At 40.9% G+C, this 14960-nt stretch overlaps 1 protein-coding gene across 4 annotated transcripts; it reads left to right on the forward strand.

Moving 5' to 3' along the window:
• Positions 1-7421: 7421 nt before the first annotated feature.
• Positions 7422-13194, forward strand: LOC140787365 (UPF0496 protein 1-like). 4 transcript variants are annotated; one of them, XR_012108835.1, is made up of 3 exons: positions 7422-9276; positions 10459-10533; positions 12676-13194. XR_012108835.1 is itself a non-coding variant. In XM_073136254.1 (2 exons), exon 1 carries the CDS (start codon positions 8082-8084, stop codon positions 9258-9260), a length of 1179 nt encoding a protein of 392 aa, XP_072992355.1. In that variant the 5' UTR covers positions 7422-8081; the 3' UTR covers positions 9261-9276; positions 12676-13194. The 4 variants fall into 4 exon arrangements, 3 of the variants coding, with proteins under 3 accessions (XP_072992355.1, XP_072992356.1, XP_072992357.1); XM_073136254.1 differs by lacking the exon at positions 10459-10533; XM_073136255.1 differs by lacking the exon at positions 12676-13194 and having other exon boundaries at positions 10459-12666.
• The last annotated feature ends 1766 nt before the right edge of the window (positions 13195-14960 follow it).

The raw sequence follows: 14960 nt of genomic DNA on the forward strand, positions 1-14960 counted from the left end.
GATTAGATCCGTAACTTTCTAATCTACAACTTTAGTATTTATGTCTTTCACAGATTATAACTACAACTGGGATGAAACACGGAATAACTTGAAGAGCCACAAGGAATGTTGCTGTGTAGAAATTCAAACCATAAGATAGCTATTGTATCAAGAGTTGAGTCGGCTAAATGTGCGTCCCTATCGGTATCCTCATATTCAAAAGGAAAAGATAACAAAGTTGGTAGCCAAGATGCTTGGACAAGGAATCATCCAACTAAGCAATACTACTTATTCGTCACCAATTTTGCTTGTGTGTAAGAATGATGGTTCGTGACATTTTTGTGTCTACTATCGAACACCCAATGCCATAACCGTCAAAGATCGGTACCTAATACCGGTGACAGAAGAGTTAATGGATGAATTGATAGGGGCTTTTTATTTCAACAAACTTGACCTTAGAGCTAGATATCACCAAATCTAAGTTCACCCCGAAGACGTGCACAAGACTGCTTTTTGAGCTCATGACGGTTGAGTTTCAAGTCATGCCCTTTGGATTGATCAACGCTCCGGCAACATTTCAAAGCGTAATGAACGATATATTTAGGCCACTCTTATGTCCGTATGTGTTGGTGTTATTCAATGATATTTTGGTATATGGTAGAAGTTTTGAATATCATTTGAAACATTTAAATGAAGTGCAGAAGCTACTTGAAGTAAATTCTTTAAAAGTCAAGATGTCTAAATGTTTGTGGTGTGAGAGAAAGGTGAAATATTTGGGGTATATCATTTCAGCAGAAGGTGTAGCAGCCGATCCAAGCAAGGTGAAGAGCATTGGCCAATTCCTTCCATACTTTATGGGACAATACATACACACTCCGGCACAGCAGCGATGGGACACAAAATTACTAGGATATGATTATGAAATCCAATACAATAAGGGAATAGAAAATAGAGCGGCGGATGCACTATCGCGCCAACCCGATACCGCTGATGAAACACCCTAACCTCCAAATACACGTGTAAACCGCGTGGGTAAATCCTCCCACGCGGTACATCACATGACCTGTCAGTACAAGGATTTCACAAGGCATACAACCACATAAATTCACCATAAAACTCAACTAAAGGAGTCCGGATACAAGTTCCACAAGCCACAACAAGCCTTCCAAATATACATCCAAAATATTATGTTAAAGTCCAAGAAGATACAACGTCATCATCATACCCTCGCAGGGGCTTAATGCAACTACGTACGTACTAAAAAGAAAGGAAGCGGCTACTCCTCGCTACCCGCACCTGCGTCCTCTAGCTCTGAAATAATATGCCACGAGGGGTGAGCTTACAGCCCAGCGAGTAGGATTCATACAATCTAAAATAATGACATCACAGGTGTATATCCAATGTATGCCTAAATTTGCTAACGATAACGACATGCTTATTTAAAATGACTTACCACAATTTACTAAGTCAATGCGGTTGATAAAGATTACCAATCACTATCTTGGAACATGCTAGTTTACCAAACATATTATGATCGGTTCACACGAGATATAAAGTTTGAGACAATCTCTTATTCGTACACATCTCAATCATAGGTTTACATGTTATGCATAGCAATAAAATATCGGTTTAGTCACCTCATGTCTACCAAAGCAATAATCATACTCATCATCGCTCACCGAGCTATTCACCACACAGGGTAAATACTCTTAAGACACAATCATCCATCACATAATCATCCATCACATAATCATCCATCATATAATCATCCATCATCTCATACATCGAGGGGGGATATATACACATCTAGCGGTAATGTCACCTACACGTGTATGGCGACACTACATGTGACCGGTTGTCTGTGGCCATGAGACTCAGGACCCCGGTCGTAAGCTCATATCTCACTCTCTCTAAATCATCACCGCCCTCGGCGGGAGAATCGAGCCCTCGGCTCATCAACGAACGCCCTAACCCCGCGTCGTCGGGTGGTACCGCTAGAGTTATATCCCCGCCTCACAATCATATTCTTCTATCATTATAATCTAGTCCCGACTATGCGGTATAACTACCCGAATGCCACACGGGCTTCCCGACCTCAGTGTAGGCCGCTAATAGTATAGACATATATGATACACTCGCCCTTAACCCCGGGCCGAGTGAGTAGGGTACTTGCCTAGTCGAGTCGACTACTAATGATAGGTGGAAGTGGTGCGGTGTTTATGCGTGTATAAAGCATGTTATAGTCATCATGATCATTACAGTCCATATTCACAGCAATCATACATCTATGCAACGGTATACCATACAGGACACGTGTAAAGCATTATCATACACATTATCTTTCTCATGATACTATCTTTGAACAGATTATAAATAACTACATATGCAAAAGATATAACAGGAGTACCAATTTGCATGCATTAATACCGACATTTCCTACTTTTGTATCATGTTATTCTAGATTTGTATAACTCTACTCGCTTTGGGGGTCTCCACGGTAAGGTAAAACTCGTCGGCTAGTCAGGGATCCCAAAATCTTCCTCACGTGGTGTCAATCCTATTAATTCACGCAAGTAAAGTCATTAGCGAACTAATAGAATTAATTATCTTATTAGCACATTTATGTTTGGTACGAGTCAAGGGTATCCTAGGAATCTTATATTATCCCAAAATTAAGGATCGGGCTAATCAAATTAGGTGAAAATGGTAAAAAACGAGTTATAGGGTCCAAATGGACCCAAAAGGGCTAGGCTAGAGGCAATAGGTAGACTCAAACCTAACCTAATAGGCAAAGGGCCAAGGTGGGCCGCAATTGACCGCAGCCCACAAGTTTGGCCGAAGTGGGTCGGGTCCAACCACGGCCCACCAAAGGCTTGGTTGGTGGGGCGCGGTCTGCGGCCCACCCAACCCAAGCCTAGTGGGCCGGGGTCTGGACCGCAGCCCACCAAGGGGGCTCGGTGGGCTGCGTCTGACCGCAGCCCACCCAAGGGCTCGGTGGGCTGCGTCTGACCGCAGCCCACCCAGGGATCAGTGGGCTGCGGTATGACCGCAGCCCACCAAGGGGAGGGGAAGGGCACGGGGGGTTTAACAAACCCCCCCTCCCACCCACCCACCCTCCCTCGGTATTCCCCAACCGAGGGAGGAGACGAAGGGGAGGTGGAGAGGCTGATGGGGCTGCGGCGGCGCGGCACGAGGCCGGCGGCGCGCAGCGCGGAGCCGGCGGCGACGGCACGGACGAGGCCGGCGGCGCATAGCGCAGAGGCGGCGGCGCAGCGCGCAGGCGGCGGCGGCAAGGGTCCCGGCACAAAGCACGAGGCCGAGGAGGGGAAGGAGAAAGGGAAGAAAGGAAGGAGGTTTACCGGAGGGGAGTCGGCGAGTCGGCGGCTGTCAGCGGCTGTCGGCGGCTATCGGCGACCACGAGGGAGGGAGAGAGAAGAAGAAGAGAGGCTGCGGTGAGGGAAGGAAGGGATAAGGGAGATGGGGGAATGGTGGCGTGCACGGCAAGGAAGGGAAGAGAAGAAGAAAAGGAAAGAGGGAGGGTGGCAGGGTGGCAGGCCGACGCACGTGCTCGGCACGTGCGTCGGTCAGGGGAATTTTTTTTTTTTTTTTTTTTTTTTTAAATGGGGTGTTACAGCTGAGCTTGCAGCCTATTCTTCTCGTACCTTTTCCTTCCTAGACGAGCTGAGGTATGCATGTACATCTGACCCCGACACTCATTATATCATCTTTATCTTTATAGGAGTAAATCGTAACCCTAGATCCACCTTTAAGCACCCAAATCTTAGCCACCATACTCCACCATGAATCACCCTATTATATGGCCGTCCACCACCACCCTTGATTGTCCGCCACCCACTAACGACTATCAAAACATTAGATATTTACCGATCTATCTCGTTCTGACCTATTTTTACTGTTATATTTTTAGCTTTTCATTCTAATCTCTAATTTATATAAAACTAAAACCATTAGAACCCTAACTTCTTAGGCTACTACTCACAAAAATATCATAATTTTCTTATGCTTAGATCTATCTAGATCTAGTTTGTAACATGCAAGTAAGAGAAGAGTTGCCTCCTAGGTATGGAGCTCTATAGCTATGCTAAAGTCCACCTTGAAGAGCGCAGTCAGGATAGTAATTGGCAATAGCTTGAAGATGACTATTAAGGATGACCCTTGGGTCACAAACTTTGATCTCTCAAGCTACGATATCCCCCACAATATTAGTAAAATACAGATCTAATTAATGTGCAAGATCCTACTTGGAAAATGCAGCTCGTCAACTCCCTATTCCCAATAGAGGTCTCTACTAGAATCTCCAACATCTTTATTAGTGCAGCGTTGCTGGACAAACATGAAAAGATTATCTAGACTCCTACTTCGAGTGGCAAGTTCACCTCCAAATCTACTCATGCAATATTGGCAGAAAGGGTCTAGTGTTCTACCTCAAGCCCAAATGTAAAAGATTATGGAAAGTCATCTAGAAGGGCAGTGAAGTTAATTAGAACCTTTATTTGGCGAGGTGTGGCAGGAGCCTTCCTAGTCCACGTAGCTCTCAAACATAGGATACCCAAAATTGATATTGAGTGCCCCATATCGAAATAGTGGAACACCTAGTCTTCCACTGTAATTTCTCACGAGTCATCTAGTTTGTTGGAGGTTTGGGGCTGCATCATGATGAGTTCCAAGGAAGCTTAGCAGACTCGATCTTGCACCATAGCACCAAACTATAAACAAAACATCAGTTAGGGTATGCCTTCATCAATATGTTGGTTATTTGGAAAGCAAAGAACAACCGTGTGTTCCACAAGACTATACTTAGTCCCAGCCAAGCTTCGCCAGAGAAGACTATCCGAGCAAAGTGCCTACACCCAATGACTATAACGAAAATCCTCCAAATCAAGATACCAAATTTTGCTAAGTCGATGCTGCTTGGCAAGGTGGAGTAGATGGGGGTATATGAATATTTATTTCTAAGTGTTGGAAGCAACTTAATGTCTATAAGTATGAGTATATGGTGCACTGTGAGGATGCTCTATTTGGGGAAGCCCTAGTTTTGCTATAAGTATCAAAGAACTACATAGACAGGGAGACAACGCCAAGGCCACTATTATTCACGAGTGTAATAGATGGATTTGACTTTTTACCTCTTTGAAGGTACTTTACTCGAGCAGAAAAAGTAACCTTACTGCTCATTATCTGGGCATTCTTGCTATCCAAAAAATTATGTAAGAAATAGACTGATCCAATGTCGAATTAAGTGTATCGAAAGTTGAGAAGTGAAATGTGTGGACTTTCCCTTGAAAAAAAATCATCTCTTATAACAAAAGCTCAAAACTTTGGAGCAATAGTTTCCACCTAGGGGTGTCAAAATAAACGAGCGACTCGAATTCAACTTGAGCTCGGGCTCGACTCGACTCAATTTGAGCTGAGCCGAGCCTAAGACTAAATGTAAGGCTCGATTTGAATTTTGAGCCAAGCTTAAGCCAAAGCCGGCTCACTCAGGCTCAATTGAATAAGCTCAGTATATATTTGGACAAACCCTAAATCTTAAAACTTTCCAAATCCCAACAGCCTCTATCGCTCTGATCTTAAATTCCCAAAGCCATCGGCCCACTGCTCCTTATCCTCCTTCCCCATCATCAACCCTCCTCCTCCTCCTCCTTCTCCACCATCGGCTCGCCTCCTCTTCCTCGTCCTCCTCCTCCACCATTCGGCATACCAATCTCTAGCGTCACAAGGTCGAGGAAGCTGAGGTTCTCAGCATGTTAATCTCTGGCGGAATTGCCCAAGGCGTGAAACCGGATCGACGTGATACAATTCAGACTTCACTGATGTCATCTCGAGCATGGATTCACTTTAGGAGTATCTTTGTTTCTTGTTTTAATGTTTAATTTCTACGAAATAAGTTTTCTGTAAGTCGCGTTCGAATGCGGGTGGAGTGAGTTCGAACGCGGTTGTGAACGGGTTGTGAGAGTGTGCATTGTGCATTCGAACGCTCCGTTCGAATGCACTGTGAACGCCTACGTCGCGTTCGCAAATCCAAAGAAGTGGGAAACAGGCACGTTCGAATGCCTACATCGCGTTCGCAAATTCAGAGAAGAGAAAACTCGGTGCGTTCGAACGCGGTTGGGCGCGTTCGAACGGGGTCGGTGAAATTGTATTATTTAGGGTTAATTTTGAGTTGTTTGGTTAGCCTCTAAGAGGGATGTGGATGGCAACCAAAAAGATTATTATTGAATAATTGAGTTTTGCCTTGTCTCCTTTGTCTTCTTCGCTCTCGTTCTCTCAATCCCCGGCGACGCCGCTTCTAACCTCCCTCGACCAGCCAATCACCCTAAACCCTTAGGGGCAGCTCTCTCATTCCCCTTCTTCCAATCTATCCAACACTTGCCCTAACCCTTCCATCAACCATAACCTTTCCATCACCACTTTTCACCGGTGCCACCCCACAAACGTTGGTCCACCTCCAACCACCATCATCCTAGGATCTTGTGCCTCCATCCACGGATCCTAAACAAACCACCCTGATGTTTGTCCATTAATTGGATGATATCTCGCGATCCCCATATTCGATTCGCCTGAAACTTAATTTGTTAGAAAGCTCTTTTCTGGGGCTACAACATATCCAAATTTCACGTCGATCCGACGACGAAATCTTTCGGAGTCTTATTTCAAAATTCCGTGCCAGATCTAGTCCACATCAGAGAATTGGAAGAGATCGAACCTTAGCCTAAGGGGAGATCGTATCACGGCGATGCATAGTTCTCGATCTCTAGCATGATCTCCCCTTTGAGGTCACTAAGCAGCAACTTGATAAGCCTCGATAGCTAAAAGATCCCCCTTGAGATGGATCCCGTGAGGCCGTTCTGCGAGAGGTTTGCCACCTCTAGATTAATGCAGTCATCGATCTTCGGCAGGATGGTCTTTGTCAGTCGGTTAGCCCATAAGTAGAGCATCTAGAGACTCTGGAGTCGACCGAGCTCTACTGGGATGGCGCCAGTGATCCGATTGTTGTTGAGTTCGAGGTTGGTCATGTTACCGCATCCGGCAAGCCCGGAAGGGATCGTGCTAGAGAGTTGGAGTTCTTGGAGGGTGGTGAGATTATCAACGAACGACGTCCTACAGCTCAACACCCACCCAACTCATGCAGTATAACGCCGACTAATTTGTTTTGTTAGAGCAGCAGATTCTTGGGCTCGGTCCAGCTCGATCTGGCTCAGCTCAATTTAGGCTCGATAATAGGCTCAATTTAGGCTCGAGTTCGGCTTGAATTAAATTGAGCTAAGCCGAGCAGGCAGGCTCAAAATTAATTTCAAGCTCGCTCGGGCTTAGGCTCGTTTTACACCCCTATTTCCACCCATAATTGGTCCCACTTCGGAATAAACTAAGATATAAGGAAAAGGATGAGTGGTTTGTAACATGAAGACAAAAACCAAACTTCCTCTTGCCTTCCACCTCTCTCTCTCTCTCTCTCTCTCTCTCTCTCTCTCTCTCTCTCTCTCCCCTTACCTCCCACCCCGCACCCCCCAATCCTCCAGAGTCTTCTTTCTCCTGGTCTTAGTCAACTGCCTCGGCGTCTCTTATGCTTTCCTTACCAACTCTCTCTCTCTCCCTCCCTCTCTCTCTCTTTCTCTGCTCTTGCTTTCCTCGTAGAGATAGGGAGAGATTTGCTTCCCCCGCGTTCTCCATTGCAAAGCGTACAGATCTTCGAATTCTTCTCACCAGTCGCCTAATGCACGCGATTTTCTCATCTGGAACTTCTAAATTTCTGGAGCACACTCCTTCCTTACTCTTAAAGTTCTAGATTTGTTTCCCCTTGGTATCAAATCGTTTGGATAAATAGAAATCTCATCTTTCTCGCGGCCTTGGTCCATTTTTTAACCATTTGGGCACTTGACCCATATCCCACGCTCTCTCTCTCTCTCTCTCTCTCTCTCTCTCTCTCTCTCTTTAAGAGCTTATAGATCTTTGAAAATTTTCTCATAATCTCTTAAAGCATCCAAATTTCCCATCTGGTTTGTCTTATAGTTTCGATTTTTGTCTTGCCATATAACAGCTTTGGTTTTGGATCCACAATTTACTTAATTGGATATTTGTCAATGGGTGCTTGGCTTGGCAAGAGCCCTACCATGCCGGCGGCCATCAACGGCTCCGGTGGATCCTCCAGTTCCGGCGGATCCTCCAGTTCCGGCGGATCCTCCAGCTCTGGTGGCCAGTTCAGCTCCTACGAGGCAGCGTGCCGCCTCGACCCAGAGCTCCAATCCTTCGACGCGACGCTGCAGCAGCGCACGAGCCACGCTATCTCCACCCTCCCCATTGCCGGCGACGTGGGGCTCCGTTCCCTCTCCTTCGACTCTCTCCGGGAGGTTACAAGCTGCCTCCTTGATGTGAACGAAGAAGTCGTCAAGGTCATCTTGGATTGCAAGAAGGATATATGGAAGAACCCCCAGCTCTTCGACCTCGTCGAGGAGTACTTTGATTGCAGCTTGCAGACCCTCGACTTTTGCACTGCCCTCGAGAAGTGCCTCAAGAGGGCCCGCGACAGCCAATTGGTCATACAGTTAGCTCTACGGCAATTCGACGCAGAGACGGAGGAAATGCAGGTGGGTGAAAATGGCAAGAAGTATTCAAGGACAATGGATGAATTAAAGCGATTTAAGGCCATGGGCGATCCATTTACTGCTGAGTTCTTCCGTGTACTGGAATCGGTTTATAAACGGCAGTTATCCATGTACGAGAAGGTGCAACAGAGCAAGAGAAAGCTCGACAAGAAGCTCAAATCAGTGAAGGCGTGGAGGAAGGTCTCGAACATAATCTTGGCAGCCACATTTGCTGCGGTGCTTATCTGCTCGGTAGTGGCTGCTGCTGTGGCCGCACCTCCTGTTGCTGCGGCTCTGGCCGCCGCGGCTGCGATTCCTATCGGATCCATGGGAAAGTGGATCAATTCTCTGTTAAAGGAACACCATGATGCATTGAAAGGACAGAAAGAGGTGTTCAGTTCAATGCAATTGGGTACCTACCTTGTGATCAATGATTTGAAGAGCATTCAGGTTCTCGTTGATCAGTTGGAGGTTCAGATCACTTCTTTGTTGGATAATGCTGAATTTGCGCTAAGGGATGAGGAAGCGGTAAAGTTTGGAATCCAAGAGATTAGGAAGAAGTTGGAGGTGTTCATGAATAGTGTTGAGAGTTTAGGAGCGCAAGCAGATCGGTGTAGCAGGGATATAAGGCGGGCGAGGACTGTTGTATTGCAGAGGATTATTAAGCACCCCGGCTGATCTAAGGAAACCATAGGTCTGTTCATCTTTACCTTAAGTTGATTTTATACCATTTCATAGAAGAGAAGCTTCTCTATGCATTATACCAAGTTGGATACTTCGAAATCCAGAGTGTTAATATAACATAGAAATTAAATTATGTAATATGACGCTCTATCTGTCAATCTAGAAAACTTGCATCCCATCACCGTCAACATTACCTCAACTCTTTGGCTAACATAGAGTCATATATGTTAGGCTCAATATTAGATAAGGAGAGATAGCTGAGTTGAGTAAGGATTTGCGAACAGGGAACTTCAAGGGATTAGGAGGAGCAAACAATCAAGAGACATGCTTATCTCTTTTGGTTGCTGGTACATCTTAGGCCAAGAAAGGTGCTCCGCAATGTCTGTGTAAAAATATGATATAATTCTTTTTGACCCCATTGATGCATATGCAAGAAGCCTCTAAATGATGTTTGACTTCTTTTCAATCATGCTGAAGTCTTCCTGAGAAAATAACTTGTTAATTCAGGATTACACAACATTCAGGTTTTATTGAAATCGAGGTTATTGCAAAATCTCATGTTTCCTTGTTTTAGATGTTGGCTTCCTATTTGAACTTTTAGGTCGGAGATCTTAACAATCTTCCTGATATCCGAAATTACTTACATGGTAGCAAATTCAATATCTTTGTTTAATTTTCTCAGAAAAGAGATAGTGTCTCATGTTCAATTAAAGCGAGCAGTCTATCTGGTTCCTCTTCCAGTTTCCTACATCATTGACCCAAATACAGGCACATCATCTAAGATTTCTCCATTTCATGTTTGACAAATATTAACAGTATGCAGATATGCAAATAATTTACTATGGATATTCATCATTCTAAAGCTAGATCTATGTCTCAAAGATGCTGAGAAATTTCCTACATAATCATGAGTAATGAAGAAACTTTGGAGGCAAGCACCTGAGTTAACCCTTATTTCTGAGTAATACTTCTCATTTAGCTTTTCTAGAACATCTTTTTGCAAAAGGTTCATGTTTCTTTTGTATTGTTTCATAAAATGAGATTATTTCCAGAATATAACCCCAAAATTTGGCTAGATTTTTTTTTTTTTTTTTTGGCAGAGTTGCTTCCAGTATGTTAAATTGTATATTAAAAGAATGTTTTCCAATTAGAAGTTGAAAACTAAATAACTGAGGGGCTGAACTTGTTGAAGGTTTGAGTCAAAGGCCAAAAACATCTGCAGACTCTTGGATTTTGCCGCAGTGGGATTTATCAGCAAAAAGGCCAGGTTTTCTTACAGGATGTTGATTTCTACATGCAGTGAATAGCTCATATAAGTGATTTAATGAGATTACAAATTATATAACAAAGATTACAAATTATATAACAAATGGACTTTTTTTTTATTATAAGATGAAGATTAAAACTGTGAACTGAATTTATCAATTTTGTGCCAATAGTCGAAATAATCTGTTGATTCTTACTTGGATTTTACCATACATTCAGATTTTATTAGCTAAAAAGCCAAGATTTTCTTACAGGATATTGATTCTGTGTTTTGTAAATAAATGCACTAATAGCTCATACTAGTGAGATATATATATCATATGAGATGAATTGGAACAATTATATTGTAAAATTCAATGAGGAAAATCATGGAGATAAAAATCCTATAAAATTTCAATTTGAAAAAATAATAAATCAGAAAGCATGACTACAATGTGAATTGTGATGATGAATAGAAGCACTGGTCTTATTGCAAAGTAGGAAAATGATAGGACTAGTTAGGTTTCTGAGAATAAGTTCCCCATATCTTGTAATTTGTTATTTTAGTGTGGCACAGTGAACAACAACAACCAAGATTTATTATTCTTGTCATTCTTGTGTTTTGATGAGAAATCATCCAAATCTTGTGTATATGACAGCAATAACTTGAGTCATTAGAAATAGGAAAAAGAAAAAGAAAGAATTTAATTCTTCAAATAAACCTGACAACAATAGTGATATTGTCTGTAAGAGATTTATTATGTCATAGATTTATAGATTGTTCATCTATCACTTTACCGTGAAAGTCATCATTTATCTTTACAACTTTCTTTGTTTCAAACTGCCATTATTCCAAATTCTTTTCCTGTAGACATTAGCATCCCAGTTTTTGTTGAGCAAACTATAAAAGAGAATAAAATGCTAAGTATGGTTAACAATTCTACTAATAAGTTCTTTGAATTTGAGAAATGTGATTTGTTGAAGCTCTTCAACAGTTCAATGAGTTGTGTCTGCCACCAATCTCTTGAGATTAAGTGGTGAAATTTGCAACTTAGAAAGATCATTCCAGTGTTCGCCTTCTATTTGCCACCAATCTCTTCACATTGTTTCCTGTTTCTCTTGTGACTTGGATAGTCCAAATCGTATGTTTAGAATTCAACTGGTTTCCTTGTTCAACTGATGGTGCTTGGTAATAAATTAGAAAGTTTCATCGATCTCTATGCAGACATGCTTGTGTCTGTCCATTTGTGTTGTGTTGCATTTTCTTTCTCTTTTGTTTTTTTACCTCTTGCGTTTAAAAATCAGGAAAATTTGGCTCGAGTGTTCAGAATGTTGTGAATATAAAAACTTGTTTCTCTTGCAATGTGTGTTGGTATCTCATAAGATGTCTTGCACTTTGAATTGTGATGCAGCCATGAAGAAAATTGAAAAATTAGAAGACTAATAATAATCAATGCAGAAAATAAAGCATATAGAAGTCATCTCAAACAAAGATTTTTGTGTGTAAAAATCCCAAAACCTGGTAAAAAACATAGGATGCAAATTTGGATAGAACTAATCATTAAACCAATTGCAAGAACGATTTACAGACATCAGTTAATACCACAACTTTATCCATAACAATTTTGCTTGCTTAAACCTACGATATACTATTTTTCATAAATAATTCACAACTTCGATAAACCTTGAGGTTGAAGATTGCACCTCCATGGCTCTCGAGACAAAGTCCTACGAAGTCTGAATTATATGAGATGGGTAAAATATATTATTAAGCAGGTATTGTCATGATGCTTGATGTGTAGATACTAACACTTAAGAATGTGAATAATAATGTCGTTAAATGGTAGGATATGCCCCCCTCATGTGTATCTCATATACACCGCACAGGGACATATATAACTGAATGATAGAAGAATTTCAAGCCTCTCTAAACTGCAAAGCAACTTAAGAGATCTGAATTTATGATCTCTAGGTAGTTCATCGACCAAATAACTTAATTTCTTACATGAGCATAAAAAAAAACATCACTTCTACCTCTAAAGATTCATGGCTGTTTTATTGCATTGATGGCTATATTATCCTGGTTTAGCACAAAGGAGAAAATGTTAATCTAGTGTGATGGAGAAAAGTGGAAAGTCCTGGCTTACATTTGTTTCATGTGCAGAGACTGAGAGGCCCAGCCCCTGACTGGTGTACTGAGGTACACCTTTTCAGAGACTATAGCCCAGAATGGAAGGCCATGCTGCTTGTGAGAAGAAGAACAATGTGGAATGTGGGGTCTTAGAAGAAGGTTCATGGAGGCCCCAATCTTGCAAACTATCATTGCTGGCCTGCTTTTATATGGTTTCAAACCTCAGTCGCCTATCAATTAACTTCTTTTTGAAAAGGGTAGAAACAAACAAAGAGTAGTGAAAACTAGGGACTCCATTCATGGTTTTGCTTCTTTGAATGGGTTTGGACAAAGATTAAGAGGGAGAGAGAGACAAAAAATGTTGTGTCAACCTACGGAGCTTTATGTCATCATAGTTGTTAAAAGTTTTGTTTAGCCAGTATGACTAACAATCTCATGCTAAAGAATACATGGGAATTGTTCTGATCACTGTCATCATATTCTCTGAGAAACCACTCACGTCCTTTTCTATGATTTTGATCTTAGAATAACAATAAAGCTAATCCTTCCATATTTGTTGCTTTCTAGCAAACAACTTTGATTGATTCAATGATCAGCTCGCATGTGAATACTATACTTTATATCAAATTTCTAACAGAAATTTTATCTTTGAAGTTCAGAGAATATGCTATCAGAAAAGAGAGTAGGTGTGGTGTTTAATTTGCTTCAACTGTCCACAGAAACATGCAGGATAAGTTGTGAAATATTCAAATCTCATCAAGCTCCTTGCCGAAAGTCTTAAATGCCTCTCAGAGATATGAGAATTTTTGTGATGGTGGAAACTTTGTAGCAATCAATCTAAATTTAGCATCAGTTTACTTTCCCAATTTTAAAGAATAAAGAATGGTGCACATCAAGGGGGGGGGGGGGGGGCTCAGACTGACCCAAGAGTACATTATTTTGAAGAAAAAGAGAGATTAGATTAATTTACTATTGCGATTACAAAAACCTCCATTGATGTTGGAGGACAAAAACTGCAATAAAAGCATTGAGAAGACTCCTTTCCTATGTGCACCAAAACCTGAAACAACCCGAGTACTTTTTTACTGACCTGCAACTGCCATTTTGCTAGTTCACATTCTTGGAACTGTTGATATATATTCCCACAAATTACTGGAATAATTTGAGTAGAGGTAAAAGAAATAATAGCAGAAGTCCTAAAGTTTGAGTTAAAATATGAGTTAATGACTCCTAAACTACCTGTAATATTGTTTATTTTCATATAAATATTCTTATATTTTTTTATGACATTTTAAGCCTTCCATTATATAAAAATCTCCCACTCTCTTGTGGCATCAGAAAAAAAAAAACTAGATAAAACAATACTCAAAGTTCCTAAACTAATCAATCCATATTTTAACATAAAAGTTAAATAAATAACTAGTGGAAGAGGTATTTGACAAGTTTTATATAGTTGAGAGCATCAAGGTGTCACAAAAATAAATTAAGAGACTTATGTAAAAATGAGCAATATTTCAAAGAGATTAGTGTAATTATATTTTAAGTTCCTATGTAACCACCTTGCATTTCAGCTTAACTAAAGAATATATGTTCTTTTAGAAAGCAAAGAATATGTTTTTTCACATATCAGTTCAGCAGTTCATCAGAAATATTTCATATATATACATAATATGAAATGAAAATTCATAAAAGATAGAATTTTTAATTTAATTGGATTTATAGATATGTAAAATAAAAGTTTAAGTGAAAGTTAAGACAAAGAAAAACAAATCTGAATTTGTTTAGGAAAACCGAGTCTTATTATGTTTAGAAAATTAAGTAAGAATCAAACTTTGAAAACTGAACTCGAGTGGAATTAGAAAACAAAAAATTCGAGTATGAATAAAATAAGAAAAACACCGCTAACACATCACAATATACATTTTTAACATGAAAAATCTATCTCACATAGAAAGAGAAAGATCATGAGCCCGCTAAAATTGATCGATCTTATTTTTTATAGAAATAGAATTTACTTACAACCCATAGCAACACTAATATAGTAATACTCAAGTAACTTTTTAAATATCAACTCTGTGATTAACTATCTTTACGAAGAAGATCAAGTTTATTTAGCAAACATGGTAGTGACAAATCAAACCTCAAGATCAATTGTGTTGATGGTGATGGATCTCCTCAGACAATTCAGCTCCTCCAAGAGTACTTTTTTAAAAAGAACAATAGAGATTAGATTAATAAGCATCGCAATTACAAAATCCTTAGTTAAAGTCGGATGATAAAACTACAGTAAAGGCATTGAAAAGACTCCTTTCCAAACA

The sequence above is a fragment of the Typha latifolia genome, chromosome 4, assembly GCF_019914945.1.
Source record: "Typha latifolia isolate L0001 chromosome 4, TyphaL0001v2, whole genome shotgun sequence".
Lineage (NCBI taxonomy): Eukaryota > Viridiplantae > Streptophyta > Magnoliopsida > Poales > Typhaceae > Typha > Typha latifolia.

What these genes read in the sequence shown, in the direction of transcription:
- LOC140787365 (XM_073136254.1), top strand. Translation starts at nt 8,082, where the DNA reads ATGGGTGCTTGGCTTGGCAAGAGCCCTACCATGCCGGCGGCCATCAAC.